Source organism: Gorilla gorilla, chromosome 9, assembly GCF_029281585.2.
Source record: "Gorilla gorilla gorilla isolate KB3781 chromosome 9, NHGRI_mGorGor1-v2.1_pri, whole genome shotgun sequence".
In the NCBI taxonomy this organism is placed as follows: domain Eukaryota; kingdom Metazoa; phylum Chordata; class Mammalia; order Primates; family Hominidae; genus Gorilla; species Gorilla gorilla.
The window spans coordinates 102342657-102359645 of NC_073233.2; the positions used below are offsets into that span (position 1 = coordinate 102342657).

The window sequence follows — 16989 nt, forward strand, 5'->3', positions numbered from 1 at the left end:
CATGCTCTGCTGCAAAAGGTACCATAATATTTTTGCTTACAACATAATTCAGGAAATCTGACGTTTCGTATTTAGTTTATTTACATAGCCTCTTTTCATAGATGAATACTGTTTCCTTAAAAAAATTAGTCAAGCCATTCTGTAAAACTTTCAAGGCATCATAACTGGTCTCCAGTCTTTCTACACAAATAGAAGCTTTATTCTATGTTGTCAATGGGTAACAGTCATTGCAGGCTAGGTTATTCAGACAAAATGACCTCTCATTGTCTTCAAACTCACTTCTGCTGACAACAATCCAAGTTAGTACCTCAAACATTAAAAAAAAAAAAAAATTCTCAATGGCATTGAAGAGCTGATCACATACCAAGGAATTACCAGGCCAAAACTGAAGAAAAGCTAGAACTCAAGAGAGGTAAGCAGAGTCCTTTCCCTGAGTTCACTTTTCAATTGGGAAAATGTTAACATTGGTTTTGAGAATCCTGAAGAAAAAGAGAGAGGGCTACCATAGCCCACGGCTGCCCAAAGTGAAAACCCTGACGCATTTCCCTTCCTAAGGTGGAGCCCCAGTGGTTGAAGAGAGAAGCAGAGGTAAACAGGATTTCATAAGCATGTAACTGAGTACCCTCGTTTTTCTAAGAGGTAGTTCATTACTTTTTCTCTCTCTTCTTTTCTCCTTTCCCCCACTTTCTACTTAGTTCTTTAGAAATGCAACTATAGTCTTTTATTTCCTCTTCATCAGAGACTCCCTAAAAGGGGAGTTCATCTAACTATGTGCTTGGAAGCTCCAGCGTTGAACTATCACCCACCAGGGGGTTGCCTCTAGAGATAACAGTCAATTTACAACCCAAAGTCCTGCTATGAAACTCTCACCAACCTAGAGAGTATTCGGCCACCTTTATAGCCTATTTCTACCCATGAAGATGCCAATTCAACTGCCTGGTAGATAAGACACCAAACTAGAATGCAGACCCCCCACTTGCTCGCTTCCTCCCCTGCATGCCACTCCTGATAGGCCCCCTTTAAAAGAGTCCACTTTCTGCTGCAAAGGGGGAAGCAGTACCCTTAAGGTAGGAAGCCTGTATTTCTTCCCCTAAGTTCGCTTTGGAATAAAAAGTCACTTTCTTTATACCACACCTTGCTCTTGTTAATTGGACTTTGCAAGCAGCAAGTGACTGAACCTGCATTTTAGTTACAAGTACGTATCAAATGACTGGTCCGAGAAACCCTCAAATTTAGCTTAAAGTGGTCTAAGACCTGTGGTGCCCTACAAACCTAGAGAAACAAACGTGAATCTTCTCTGAAGGAAGATGGCTTCATCCAAGGTCTCAAATTATTCCTGTTGATAATTTTCTAGGGACAGTAAGTAACAAAGCATGGAAGGAAATAAGTCACCATAAATAAGAACCAACAGAAACAGACAACAGAAAGAGGCCAAAGACATTCAGACACTAGGTTATTAGATACAAAATTTAAAAAGTCCTTACTGTGTACACACGAAAAATTAAAACAGGCCTAAAAATATCTTCAGAAAACTTCTACAAACTATTAAAAGTGACAGAGCATATTTTAAAGGAAGCAAATAGGCTGGGCAAGGTGGCTCATGCCTGTAATCCCAGCACTTTGGGAGGCCGAGGCAGGAGGATCACATGAAGCCAGGAGTTTAAGACCAGACTAGCCAACACAGTAAAACCGTGTCTCTACTAAAAATACAAAAATTAGCCAGGTGTGGTAGTGCACATCTGTAATCCCAGCGACTCGGGAGGCTAAGGCAGGAAAATTGTTTGAACCCCAGGAGGCAGAGGTTGCAGTGAGCCAAGATGATGCCACTGCATTCCAGCCTAGGTGACAGAGAGAGACTCTGTCTCAAAAAAAAAAAAAAAAAGTGATCAGAAATAACTATTCAGAATGTAGCACAGAAAGAGAAAACAGAAAATACAAGAGTCATGTGAGGAGAGAGTAAAAAGGTCTTATCATTATTTAACTGAAGACTCGGAAGGAGAATAAGAATAGCATAGAGGTAATATCTGAAGGGATAATAGCTAAGGATTTTCTAGAAGTGATGGAAGACAGCAGTTCAGAGATTCATGAAGCCCAATAATTGCTAAGCAGGATAAACAAGAGTACCATCTTTAGATTCATCACAGTGAAACTACAGAACACCAAAAACAGCAAGCTGAGAGAAAAACAGATTATTTTTTAAAAAACAAAAACCAACAAGCTTAACTGATATCTGATTTCTTAATTACAGTGGAAACTCAAAGACTCACTTTAAGTGATGAATTCTACCCACTGGAGTCAAGGAAAGCTTAACATAAAACAAGCCAGGACACTGGATTCCACAGGACACAAAAAAACAAAAACAAAAAAGAAAAAAAAACCAAGACAGGACAAAAAAAGACGATTTGGGCTAAGGTAAAGGTGGGTAATCTACATCTATGACTCTGTCGATTGCATGCTAACCAATTTTGGTGGTTTAACATGGAAGTGTTCATTATTTTATTCACTCTTTTTCTATGTTCCTGTTTTCTCATTTTTAAAAGAACACTGGATAAATGCCTACTGTGCCAGGCTTTTTGATCATTTAATCTTCAGAATAACCCAATACAATAGAGATTATTATTTCTAATCATATCTAAGCAAACTAGGAGAGTGACTGATTTGTCTCAAGTCACAAAGCCGTCATTTGTTGAACGCAAGGTTGAACTCAGCATGAATCCTTTACAATTTTCCAGGCTGCCTTTTCTCTCTTTCTTCCTCTCTGCTTTTATATTAAACCTACCAAGAATGGAACAGCATCTTTCCAGATACCACTTCCTAAATGGCAATAAAGACAACATGTTTGTGAAGCAAAAAGCTAAGGATCTTAGTTAGCTCTTCTGAAGTACTAAATAATACTTGAGTAAAAATATAGCAATGGAATTTTTTGTAAGGTTTAAGAGTCATTTAATCAACCTGATTTTGTATCTTTTCTTCAATGTCAGCTGTCATTTGATAAATGTTGAAAATTCCTTTAATGGAGTGACACTTACTTCCAAGGCAAATTAGTCCATCTTTATATTAATTACATAGGTTATTCTGTATAATGCAAAAATTATTCTATGGAGAACTAGTAGCTAGGTCTCTAATTTTACCTTGCTCTGGAAACTAGTACAGTGGTCAACTACTGGTTGTAGAGTGCAGAGAATGTGAGATCATTCCCAGATCTGGTATTGACAAGTTATGAGATCTAGGGTAAGCTACCTATCTTTTTAAAGCCTCAGTTTCCTTTTCTGTAAAACAGAAATAATATAGTAAGTACCTACCCCACAGACCTGTTAAGAGGCACGCAGTTTCATAAACATTAGCTATTATTGCTACTATTAGTGGTTTTATCAACTCAGGGCAAAACTGCTTGGCTTAGTTCCCTCACATATAAAACGGGAACAAAGTTGTTCTTAAATCTTCCAGGTCCATTCTATCAGATGAGAAACTTAAATCAGTATGTTTCTAGCTATTCCCATCCATCCCCATTGGGCCAGGAGTTCTTAAGCTGGAAAACAGGAATGCGCTTCATGGGAGTGGCTGAACCCTTTGAAATTGGGTGCAATTGCATGTGAGTACTTATTTAAGGAGAGAAGACATAGCTTTCATCAGATTTTTAGAGAATCCATAAGCCAAAAGAGATGAAAAAGCATTGCCTTTGGGACTAAACAGATCAAATCTATTCATTCCACATTTTACACGATAGAACATAATCTACATAAAGATCTGAATGTTTCCCAGGTTAGATATCCTAAGTTCCTTCAACCATTTTTTTTTTTTTTTTTTTTTTTTTTTTTTGGAGATGCTCCGTCACCCAGTTCAGTGGCATGATCTCGGCTCACTGCAACCTCCATCTCCCCGGTTCAAGTATTCTCCTGCCTCAGCCTCCCAAGTAGCTGGGACTACAGGTGCACGCCGCCATGCCTGGATAATGTTTTGTATTTTCAGTAGGGGACAGGGTTTCACCTTGTTGCCCAGACTGGTATCGATCTCCTGAGCTCAGGCAATCCGCCCGCCTCAGCCTCCCAAAGTGGTAGGATTATAGGCATGAGCCACTGTGCCTGGCCAACCATTTTTTATATTATTTGGTATCTCTTCTGAATGATCATATTCATTCCTTGAAATATAATTTGACAGTCTCCTTGAAATATAATTCCAAAGAGGAGTACAGTATCCTTGGCATGTTATGGCCAATTTAGTACACAGGGAGAACTTCCTTGCTGTGCAAGCTTGTCCAACCCACCTCATTTTGTTATTGTTTTTGTTCTGTTTTCTTTTGTTTTAGGCTTTTAGCAGCCTGAAGCCATGGTTTTTAGTTTCTGTCGCTAGTGATATGAGGAAAAGAGGGATGAGAAAAGGGCTTTACTGGCCCAACCAGAAACAGAAACTAAGAATCCATGACTGTATTCTCTCCCTTGGACACCTCTGCAAGACTCATTAAATACTGTTTAAAATATCAATAGATTTGGACAGTTGGGTATGCCTGCATAACTCTTACTGACCTAAGTCTTTTTCACCTGGGTTGCTGTTAAACTCACATACCTCTCACAACTCTACTTGTGCAGCTGTCCTTTTGGACATAAATGTGGTTTATATTATCCTTGATAAACTTCATCTTCTGAGAATTAGTCAGCTCCCCAGTGTGTCAACAATTAATCCTAGCTATAAGATTATAAATATTATAATTATAATATTTAATAAATTAATATTTATAAATATTATAATTATAATATTTAATAAATTAATATTTATATTATAAAAGTGAAACAATAACCTCAAATAACTGATAATATAAATAATATACATATGAATATATTCTAAATGCTAGGTAGAAAAAAGTATCACCACCTATCTTAATACATACTTTTTGTAAATATGACTAACATTTTAGGCTGATCTCATCATCTATAATATTAAAAATAGTTAAACAGATCCCCTTAAGTTGAGGCCAATTTTTAGACCATAGGATATACACAAATTAATTCCAAGGGCCTAGCCGTAATTTCTCTTAAATATAGGTCACATGACTTCTCTATATGGAAAGCAGAGACTGACAGGGCAGTATGGGGGAAGCAAGGAAACAGTAGAGACAGTTCCTCTCTCTTTCGACCACTGTCCATATAGTGACCAACTACTTCACTTTCCTGTTTCCAGGGTCTCTCTGCCAAACAGAAACAACATTTGTCTGAAAGTAAGAAATTATAAAACATAATTTTTGTTTTGTTTTGTTTTGTTTTTGAGACGGAGTCTCTCTCTGTCGCTAGGGTGGAGTCCAATGGCATGATCTTGGCTCACTGTAACCTCCACTTCCTGGGTTCAAGTGATTCTCCTGCCTCAGCCTCCCAAGTAGCTGGGACTACAGGCATGCGCCACCACGCCTGGCTGATTTTTGTATTTTTAGTAGAGACGGGGTTTCACCATGTTGGCCAGGCTGGTCTCGATCTCCTGACCTCGTGATCTGCCTGCCTCGGCCTCCCAAAGTGCTGGGATTACAGGTGTGATCCACCGTGCCTGGCCTATAAATCATAATTTTAAAAGCTTACCCTCTTCAGTAACTCTAATGCATAGCGAAGATCTTTTAAAAAATAATTTATCCTGTGATTCTAACTGCCCTTTTAACTTCCCAATGATTGCAACACAAATAAGGGCTACCAATGGTGATTACCTTGGTCTTCCTAATGTTGGAATTTATAAATAATCACTTGCAGTCTATACTCACCATCTATAATAGACATATTTCTAGATGCTGACACAGCAGTCTTTGAGTTCCTGCTACGGGTAGAAGTCTCCAGACCAGTGTCTGCTGTTAGAAAAATGAACAGTCAATGCACAAGCCTATCAGCAGCTAAGGTTTATTTCATACAACACCAAAAAATGAAAGCTAAATAAACTTATGTCAAATAGTTTGTCTGTAAAAAGCCAGACATATATATAAGAACAAACATCTAGAGTCTGACCAATTTTCAGAGACTATTCTTTTAGGCCACACTTCAGTTTATCCAATTTAATTTATCCAATTAAAATGTAAGGAAATAGGCTGGGCGTGGTAGCTCACGCCTGTAATCCCAGCACTTTGGGAGACAGAGGCGGGAGGATCACTTGAGGTCAAGAGTTCAAGACTAGCCTGGCCAACATGGTGAAACCCCATCTCTACTAAAAATACAAAAATTAACCGGCATGATGATGGGCCCCTGTAATCCCAGCTACCTGGGAGGCTGAGGCAGGAGAACTGCTTGAACCTGGGAGGCGGAAGTTGCAGTGAGCTGAAATCGCACCATTGCACTCCAGCCTGGGCAACAGAGCAAAGACAAGACTCCATCTCAAAAAAAATTAAAAAACAAAAATAAAAATTTTTAAGGAAAAATTTTGTAAATGCAAGAATAGTGGAAATAATCATCATTAAAAGATGAGGATTTCTCTCCCTGGAGATTTTAAACCAAATTAATATTCATTTCACCAGCTTAAAATTCCTATGGATGCATATTTAATAAAAACAATTTTAAAAAATCTTTAGAGATGAACTGACATAATGTGTGAGAAAGTCACTGAATTACCAATTTCTATTGGCATGAACTATTCAATGCCAATAGTCTCACAGTAAATACAATGTTGACTATGTTAATGACTAGTTTTAGAAATCAAATTGGGGGCAGTTTTCTTTCTTAAACTGACTTTATAAAGACTACTTGATAAGCATATGTGTATTTGTATCTTATGACAGTAACAAAAATAATAATTGTATGATCTGGAGTTTTCCTCCTGTTGCCAAAGGCTTTTAGCTATTTTCTTTAACAACTCATATTTGCCTATTACTTTGCACATGTGAAAATACATATGACATTAAATGTATCCAAAAGGTACTACGTGACAAACACAGTGAAGCTTTTATAAGGTATGTGCTAAGAACAATTAAAACCCTAAGTGCATGTGGCCATTCAAAATTTATTTAAGTAAAAGGCACATGTCAGAACTGCCTTAAAGACCGTCTTTATATATTATAAAAATAGATTTTTAAAGAACCGTGTTTTAGAAATAAAACTTATAATTCAACTCTGACAAGATCTAATTCTGTATTTTCCACTCAACTGCCAAGAGTGAATGTGCACAGGACTGAACTCAGTGCTCACCTCTTCCTCTTTGAGACCCTCCTCTCGATGCTGAATTCTGCCCTCTTCCACCTCTTCGACCTCTTCCTCGGCCTCTTCCTTTGTTGGTTGCTGCTGAGATGCTATCATCAGAGTCATTAGCCATCTGTTCTGCTAAATCTATACTCATAAGGTCATCAGCACTAAAGGCAGAAGCAGACTCCTCTGACTGAGATCTGAGTGCTCTGGCCCTGGTCATAGCCTAAGAGGGAGAAGGAGAAAAGTACACACAATGAGATAATGTACCATCCTAAAAATCATTAATTTAGGCACTGACATGAACTAATCATACTATAAAAACATAAAGGAGGCTGACACAGTGGCTCACGCCTGTAATCTCAGCACTTTGGGAGGCCGAGGCGGGAGGATCACTTGCACCCAAGAGTTTGAGACAAGCCTGGGCAACATGGCGAAACCCCGTCTCTACAAAAAAAAAAAAAAAAAAAAAAAAAAAATTAGGCATGGTGGCATGCACCTGTAGTCCCAGCTACACAGGAGGCTGAGGCAGGAGGATCACTTGAGCCTAGGAGATACAGGCTGCAGTGAGCTATGATCACACCACTGCACTCCAGCCTGGGTGACAAAGAGAGACCCTGTCTCAAAAATAAAAATAAAAACAAAAAATATTTATATATGTGTAAAGGAGAACCTCCCCACCAATCAAATTTAATACTTATTATCTGTCAGATCAATCTACCATACTACCTATAAAATGAGACCCTTTGAAAAGGTTTACCAAGAAAAATAAAATTTTACAGAATCAAAATTTTCAGAACTAGAAGGAATACTGGCAATCATCCCTATTTCAATGCCACATTTGACAGTAACAGACTGTCATCATTTGAGCTACTTTTTAGAATCAGCTCCTAGGAAATAATAAGAAAAAAACTTACAAAAAATAGCTGTTATCTCTGGGCACTAATATTTTAGGGTGCTTTTGTTTTTTGTTCTTGAATATTACATATTTTCTATATTACACTTTTTCTAAAAAATTAGTTTTAGAATCAGAAAAAAACATGAGTAACAATCTCTCACAAATATATGGTAAAGAGAATTAAGGGCTGGGCGCAGTGGCTCACACTTGTAATCCCAGCACTTTGGGAGGCCTAGGTGGATGGATTGCTTGAGATCAGGAGTTAGGGACCAGCCTGGGCAACATGGCGAGACCCTGCCTCTACCAAAAATACAAAAAAAACCCAAAAGAACAAAATTAGCCAGGTGTCATGGCATGCGCCTGTAGTCCCAGCTACTTGAGAGGCTGAGGTAGGAGGATCGCTCAAGCCTGGGGGAAGCAGTGGGGAGGGGAGTTGTTGCAGTGAGCTGAGATTGCACCACTGCACTTCAGCCTAGGTGACACAGTGAGACCTTGCCTAAAAAAAAAATGAAAGAAACGGAAGAATTAAGGAGAATGTATCAATTGAAAGCCTAAGCCTAAGAAGGAATAAACACCTTAGGACCAAGAACATGCCACACATTTTTAATTTGATAAGAATCCATTTAGAAAAGACATCGTGCCACTGCACTCCAGCCTGGCAACAGAGCGAGACTCTGTCACCAAAAAATAAAATAAAATATAAATAAAAGCAATTTTGCCTTGATCTTCCCTTAAACCAATCAAAAGGTAGTAAGAGAACAAAAACAAAATACATTTTCCATAAAATTAAAAAATAGTTCCAAACCCCCAAACACACAAACTATAAAGAAAAGTTAATGAATACGATAAATATTTGACCTAGCTAAGGGAGAAAGGTGAGAAGAGTTTCAGGTATTATACAACTCTCCAAAACTGATGCATAAATCCCAGGAAGACATGATAGCAGTCTCTCTTGCTTGGAATGGCAGTTCTGGGTCTAAGAATAGCTGACCAGAACATTTCTAAGCTCTGTGATACCATAAAGTAAGGAGACCCAGGGCTAAATGAGGAGATGTGAACAAGGCAGGCAGCATAAAGTGGGACTGAAGTGGCAACTTCATGATGAGATGATCCCAGCTGAGGTGAAATCACAGCTAACTCACTGCATGCAGGGTTCAATACAGCATTACAATGCAAAAAGAAAACACTTTAGGAAATACAACAAAAAATATAAGAAACAACAGTGATTTCAATTCATCTTTCCTGTCCCACATGAAATACAGTTAATCCTCATTATTCATTAATCCTATATTTGCAAATTCACCGACTTGCCAAAATTTCTCTGTAACCCTAAAAATCAACACTCACGATACTTTTGGCATCATTTATGGAGACGAAGAGCGGTAAATATTTTGAATTGCCTGACACACACATTCCCAGCTGAGGCTGAACAATGAGCCACTCTGCCTTCTTGTTTCCACTTGTGTACTTTCAAGTGTCCTTTCTGTGATAGTCATGCATTGCTTAATGATGGATGCCTCATGAGAAATGTGTCATCAGGTGATTTCATTATTGTGCAAACATCATAGTGTGTACTTACACAAAGCTAAATGGTACAGTCTACTACAAACCTAGACTATAGGAGATAGCCTATTGCTCCTTGGCTACAAACCTGTACAACATGTTACTGTACTGAATACTGCAGGCAATTATAACACCATAGCTATGTATTTGTGTATCTAAGCATATCTTAATAGAAAAGATATAGTAAAAATATGGTATTATAATCTCATGGGACCACCACTGGATATGCAGTCTGACATCGATCAAAATGTTGTATGTGGCACATGACTACATATTTATTGCATTTTTTGCATTTTTGTACTTTTGCTTTGGTAATGTGGTGTTTAAAATGACCCCCTCAACATGTTTAGTGTTCATTCCTACATGCAAAGAGGCTGCAATATGACTTTTGGAGAAAAGATGTACATTAGATAAACTTCATTCAAGTATAAGTTAAAGTGCTACTGGCTATGAGTTCAATGCTAATGAATCATATGTTAAATACAGTATCTTTAAACAGAAACACATTAAAAAGATTATGTATTGATCAGCTGACAAAAACGTTATCAGTGGCTCATAGAAAGCTAATTTTGTATTTCCCCTAGGAGCAATGATTCACCATTTGCTAATTCTGTGCTGGAAGTGATTTTATACGACATAACTACCACAAATAACAGGAACCAGCTGTATGCTTTTAGAAAGTAGACTTAAGAGAAAAAAGATGATCTAAATCACATAATTAATAAGATAGATCTAACTGATAAATGTTGAATTCTATACACTGAAAATTAATAACATACTTCAAGACCCCATGAAACTTTTTAGCTGATACATAACAGGGTGCAAAGAAAAATCTCAATACATTTTTGATAGGAGAAATAAATTTATCACACTGTCTAATCATCATGCAATAAAATAAAAAATTAATAATAATAAAGCAAAAACCTGCCTCCTGAAAACAAACCAGTCAAAACTATAAAACAAAACGAAAGTTGCAGAACATCTAGATAATCATAACAAGAATACTGCACATCACAACATATGAGAGAACTAAAGCAATGCTTATAAGAAAGCCTATAGCCTGCTAAGAATAAATGTAAATAAGTTAATTCTGTATCCAAAAAGTTAGGAGAAACAAAATAAAGCTTATCCAAGTATTAGAATGAAGATAAAACCATATATTAATAGATTTTAAACAAAAACACATTAGAATGAATAAATATAAGCACTGGTCCTTTGGGACAAAACAATAACATTAATAAAAATCACAAAGCTTTAAAGAAAGGAAGAAAACGCAAATATACATCATTAGAAATAAGAGGGACGGGCGTAGAGGCTCACATCTCTAATCCTAGCACTACAGGTGTAGAAGCTCACATCTCTAATCCCCATACTTTGGGAGGCCAAGTCAGGAAGATCACTTGAGCCCTGGAGTTAGAGACCAGCCTGGGCAACATAACGAGACTCCGTCTATATAAAAAAAAATTAAAAATTAGCTGGGAGTGGTAGCACACTACAGAGCAAGACCCTGTCTCGAAAAAAAGAAAGAAATAAGAATGGGAGGGAAGACCCAAGACTTATGAGAGAATGCTCAATTCTAAATAATCTGGAAAATGAGTAACTTAATCTGATCCAAGGCGGGAAAAAAACAGGTTCAACAAACCAATTATCAAAGAAAATTTTGAGAAAATTATTAAAAGAAAAATACTCCCAAAAAAGGACCACAATCAGAAAGTTTCGTAGGTAAATTCTACCAAACTTTCAAAAAACAGATAAGCCCACTGCTATTTCAATAGTGCCAGAGCATACAGAAAGACAGCTTCCAAACTGTTTTCACAATGCCAGCATGACACAGTACTGACAAAGAACTGCGTGCACAAAAATTACAGAATCTTATTTATGATTATGAAAGCAAATAGAGACTCCAGAAGCATATGGAAAGACCAATATATCCATTACCAGGGGGTAATGGATATATTACCAGGATGGGTCGATAATAAGCTATGTACATAATAATATAACTCACTATATTAATGGAACAAAGAAAGAAAAAACCCAAATGTGTATCTTCATAAAATCAGAACCATGTAATCACCAATCATTCCTGATTTAAACAAATAAGCTGACGAATAAGTGGATACTTTATGTGTCAAAAAACCCTAAATATGCTATATCACTATGTGTATGTATCCAGAGAGAGAAAGAGAGGGCACACACACACAAATGTGTTCAAGTGAGTGCTCTTACAAATCAATTAGAGAAAGACCAATACCCGGCCAGGCGCGGTTGCTCATGCCTGTAATCCCAGCACTTTGGGAGGCCGAGGCGGGTGGATCACCTAAGGTAAGGAGTTTGAGACCAGCCTGACCAACATGGTGAAACCCTGTCTCTACTAAAAATACAAAAATTAGCTGGGCATGGTGGCGCGCGCTAGCTACTCGGCAGGCTGAAGCACGAGAATCACCTGAACCCAGGAGGCAGAGGTTGCAGTGAGCTGAGATCACACCACTGCACTCCAGCCTGGGTGACAGAGTGATACTTTGCCTCAAAGAAAAAAAAAAAAAAAAGAGAAAGACCAATACCCTACTCAAAAGAGAAAATGTGGCCAAATAAAATGACCATGTGTTTCATATAAATACAAATGATTTATAAACATAAAAATTAGGCAGACTCATTAGTAAAAAAAAGTAGTATGAACTGAAAACAACAGTAGGAAATAATTTCTTACCCCTTAGACTTGTAAAGATCAAAAGATACAGTAATACATCACGATGGTAAAGATGTGAGGAAACAAGCACTCCCAAATACTAATGGTGAGAATATAAACTAGTTAAGACATCTTTGGACTAATGTGGCAGTATGTAGCAAAATTTAAAATAAATATACCCTATTATGATTACTTCTTGGAATCAATTACTAACCATCATTTCTAAATTTTGTATTTTCCCTTTGTCTAGATGCTGTATCTTCATTTTTATCATCTCAAATTGTATATTCAAATTGTATTTTAACTCTACCTTTCCTATGAAAAACAGAGTTTACTGTTATCTTTGGAATGTATTACTTCTAAGAGCTTAACTCATGAGTGCAGGTCTAGAGCCAATGGCAAAAATGTTTCCATATACATTTTGTGAGATTTGAAAATATACTATCCTACTGTTAAACACTTTTTTTGTGGTGAAATATACATAACATAAACTTACTCTTTTTACCACTTTTAGGTACAGTAGAGTGACATTATGTACATTCATATGGTTATGCAATCATCCCCCCATCCATCTATAGAACTTTCTCATCATCCCAAACTGAAACTCCATACCTATTCAACAGTAACTTCGCATTCCTCCCTCTCCCCAGTAACCACTATTCTACCTTGTTTCTAGGAATCTGATTACTCTAGGTACCTCATATAAGTAGAGTCATATAATATTTGTCCTTTTGCATCTGTTTTTCTTCACTCATAATGTTTTCAGAGTTTCATCCATATTGTAGCATGTATCAGAATGTCATTCCTTTTCAAGACTGAATAATACTCCATTACATGCACATACCACATTTTGTTTATCCATCTATCTGCTGATGACCAACTGGGTTGTTTCCACTTTTTGGCTATTGTGAATCATGCTGCTACGAACACTGCTGTACAAGTAAGTTCCTGCTTTCAATTCTTTTGGTTATGTACCTAGAAGTGAAATTGCTATATTACATGATAATTCTATGTTTAGTTACTTTAGGAACTGCTATCGTTTTCCTCACTAGCTGACCCATTTTTCATCCCCACCACCAATGTATATGGTTCTAATTTCTCCACATTCTTGCCGAAACTTGTTATTTTATGGTGTTTTAATAACAGCCATCCTAATGGGTGTGAAGTGGTATCTCATTGTGGTTTTGATTTGCATTTCTCTAATGTCTGGTGATCTTGAGTGTCTTTTCATGTGCTATAATTTGTAAAGCTTCTTTGGAGAAATGTCTATTCAAGTCCTTTGCCCATTGTAAAAATTGGGTTTTTTTGTTAGTTACTGTTGAGCTTTAGAAGTTTTAAAAATATATTCTGCTTATTAATCCCTTATCAGATGTATGATTTGCAAATATTTTCTCCCATTCTGTGGGTCACTTCTTCACTATTGATAGTGCCTGGTATTGTATTTTGAAAGAGGGTATCAACCCACCTCAAACTGAGGTAGAACATAAGAAATCAGACACCAGGTAAACTAACGACTGTGGGTAAGACTAAGAATAGTTTTTATATTTTTAAAGGGCCATTAATAAAAAAACAAACAAACAAACAAAACACAAGAATATGTGATAGAGACCATACATGTCCCGCAAAGCCTAATGGTTACTGTTTGCTCTTTTATTCAAATATGAATTTATCATTAAAGAAAAGATTTGAGAGTTTTTCTATGTGAATAAAAGATTTTTTTTTTTTTTCTTTTTTTTTTTTTGAGACAGGGTCTTGCTCTGTCATCCAGGTTGGAGTGCAGTGGCATCATCTCGGCTCATTGCAACCTCTGCTGCCTGGGCTCAAGCGATCCTCCCAGTTAAGTCTCCTGAGTAGCTGGGACTACAGGTGGGAGCTACCATGCCTGGCTAATTTTTGTATTTTTTGTAGAGATGGGGTTTTGCCATGTTGCCCAGGCTGGTCTCAAACTCCTGAGCTCAGGAGATGCACCTGCCTCGGCCTCCCAAAGTGCTGAAATTACAGGTGAGTCACAATGCCCAGCCTAAAAGACTTTAAAGCATAATGTTTTTTCTCCAAATAGAAGAGCTAATAGTCTTGTTTGTCAGTATAAGCAATTTAAGCATGGCGCTGGGATTCATATTCTAAGCCAAATGATTCTGCAAAGCTGTGAATTATAGCTTGGCAGAGTTTCAGACTCCATTACCTAAGTTCTAAATAGTATGCTGAAAATGAAAAAATATATAATATCTTATGATATGCTGAAAAATTACCTAGGAAGCCCCAATTACATTTTAGTCTTAAAATATAGCTGAGTATCTGAACTCGTAAGTTATTTCTTCTGTAAAACTCCCATATGAAATTTGTCACAGCCTCTCCCACCTTTCTTGTATAAGACGTTCACTCTTACTCTTTTAAAAGCTTAATGAAAAATTGAGGTTTGTGGCTTCAAACATGAAGAACTCACTCAAACGTAAAGAAATATTTCTGTACCCTGTTAAATTGAAAGGGTTAATCAAATTTAAGCTAGATATTTAAGAATCAGGAATCATTTCTTCCTAGCATTATTCTTGCAATTTGGCAAACTATTTCTATTTTAAATGCACCTTATAAGATAAATACAAATATAATAAACGTGTTAAGCCATTTCTAATCTATAGCTTCTTTTCCTTAGCTTCCAAAAATCAACCTGTAAAAGATACAGTGGTTGCAACTATGCGTATTTCAACAGTGATTCTGATGTGTTGCATGACACTTTTAGAAGTTTTTCATTTTTAGAAAACCATCCATTTGCAATGCACCGAATTAATATTATAATAATCTAAAATTTTGATAGGACACAGGATGATAGAAAAGTCTACACTTGGAGTCAGAAATATGTTCAAATTCTAGCCCCACTCCATGACCTTGAGTCTGGTCTGTCTCCTCATTTATAAAATGGGCACCTAGGAAAAATAATTCAATAAATATCTTCCTTACACAAATGTCTCTTATCTACTAAATTGAGAAAATCTTGTGGATACAGACCTTAGCTTTTTTATATGTACAGTCCTAATATAAAGCAGAATATCTAACCCATAACAGGGACAATATAAAATGTTTGCTGAATGAAAGCAATCAAGACAAAACTAACAGTACATAGTTTATAACTTTTAAATACTAGATAGCAATCATAAAACACTAAGGGCAATCAGAAAATAAGAAAATACATTTCAATCATAAATTCAACAAGTACCAGGTAGAGGCCCCAAATTTAAGTAAATGGTTGCTAACTTGTAGATTCAAACCTGCAATGAGACTGAGAAGACAGTGATGATGGTGCTTAAGCTAATTTTAATATTTTAGAATAGATAATAGAAATTGTCTATTTGCCCATGCTTGCTTACTTATGGTTAACATTGCTAACCAAAACACTTTAAGTTTCTTTTTTGCCCAAAATACTATCAGCTCAGTAAGATTTTATCTATAAGATGCTCTGCTAACAAAGAGATATTATTTTGAGTAATAGGGGCTTTTGTTGTATATATCCCCACACACATACAATTAAATGGGTTTTATTTATTTTTATTTATTTTAGAGACAGGGTCTCACTCTGTTGCCCAGGCTAGAGTGTGGTGGTGCAGTCATAGCTCACTGCAGCCTTGAACTCCTGGGCTCACGCAATCCCCTCCAACCTTACTTAGCCTCTCAAGTAGCCAAGACTACAGGTGTGAGTCACTGCACTTGCTAAACAGGTTTTAGACAAGAACAAAAGGGAAAAAAAGAGCAATGAGCAGAATATTTGTAGGCTGAACTGAAATCAACCAAAAGCAGCCATCCTAAGCCAACCCCAGCTCACTCCTATCCCCTAGACCTATGGACTGACTATTCTAACTAAACCTACTGGTTATTCTAGTTTAAGAAAGTGATATATAAACACAAGAATTTGCAGCAGAATACTTACCTCACGGACTTCATCATCTTCTTCATTAGTATTTTTTTGTCTGGTTTCTCTGAAACGACGTACCTAGATCATAACAGAGTAAATCACAAACATGTTGCCTATTCCAGTTATGTAAATATAAAACAAGGGGCTACAATTAAGAAAGCTTTCTGTTATAAAACTTGCAAATTTAACAATCTGTCTCACAAAAGTAAATCATATTTTTCCAATTATTAATGTTAAAATTGCACAATGTACTCTTAAAAAAAAAAAAACAAACTCATATTGACCCAAAGCAAAATTATATTACCTGCTGCCAAAATGTTTCGCATCACTGAAAAAGTCTTTCAGACTGTAGAGGAAAAATTCTAATACCCTATGGTTATTACACTTCAGTAAACTAGTTAAAAACAAAAATATCTCCTTGACAAGGCTTGAAATATTTATTACATTGCAAATCACTCTTGTGCACCTTGCTGCAAGACATCCAGGAGGCTCTGTGAAATGGGATCTGAAGTGGGTGGCCCCTGAAGATCCATTTTTATTAACAGCCAATTCATGAAGGTTTGCTGAGCATGGTCCTGGTATCAAGAAGGAGACTACAGGTTTCTTTTTTAATGGTTCCTGCTCACAAGGCTCTTATTATACAGCTATGTATACGTTCTTTAAGCCCATTTATTTAATAATCTACTCAGCACATATTTACTGAGCACCTTCAATGTGCCATATACTATTGCAGAAACTGAGAATACAGTTATTAACAAAACAGACAAAAAGCTGCTCTCATGGAATCTATAATCAA

The 16989-nt window shown here is 36.7% G+C and overlaps 1 protein-coding gene across 7 annotated transcripts in view; it reads right to left on the minus strand.

Moving 5' to 3' along the window:
• The window catches only part of MRE11 (MRE11 homolog, double strand break repair nuclease), a 96213-nt gene that overhangs the window by 20391 nt on the left and 58833 nt on the right, over positions 1-16989 (minus strand). For 4 of the 7 annotated variants that reach the window (XM_055356088.2, XM_055356086.2, XM_031016218.3 and 1 more), the window contains 3 exons: positions 16209-16271; positions 7149-7368; positions 5741-5824 (listed from right to left, as the gene is read on the minus strand). In XM_055356088.2, coding sequence (XP_055212063.2) covers positions 5741-5824; positions 7149-7368; positions 16209-16271 — 367 coding nt within the window. The remainder of the gene's footprint in view (positions 1-5740; positions 5825-7148; positions 7369-16208; positions 16272-16989) is intronic. The other 3 variants (XM_055356090.2, XM_031016222.3, XM_055356089.2) reach the window with 1 other exon arrangement.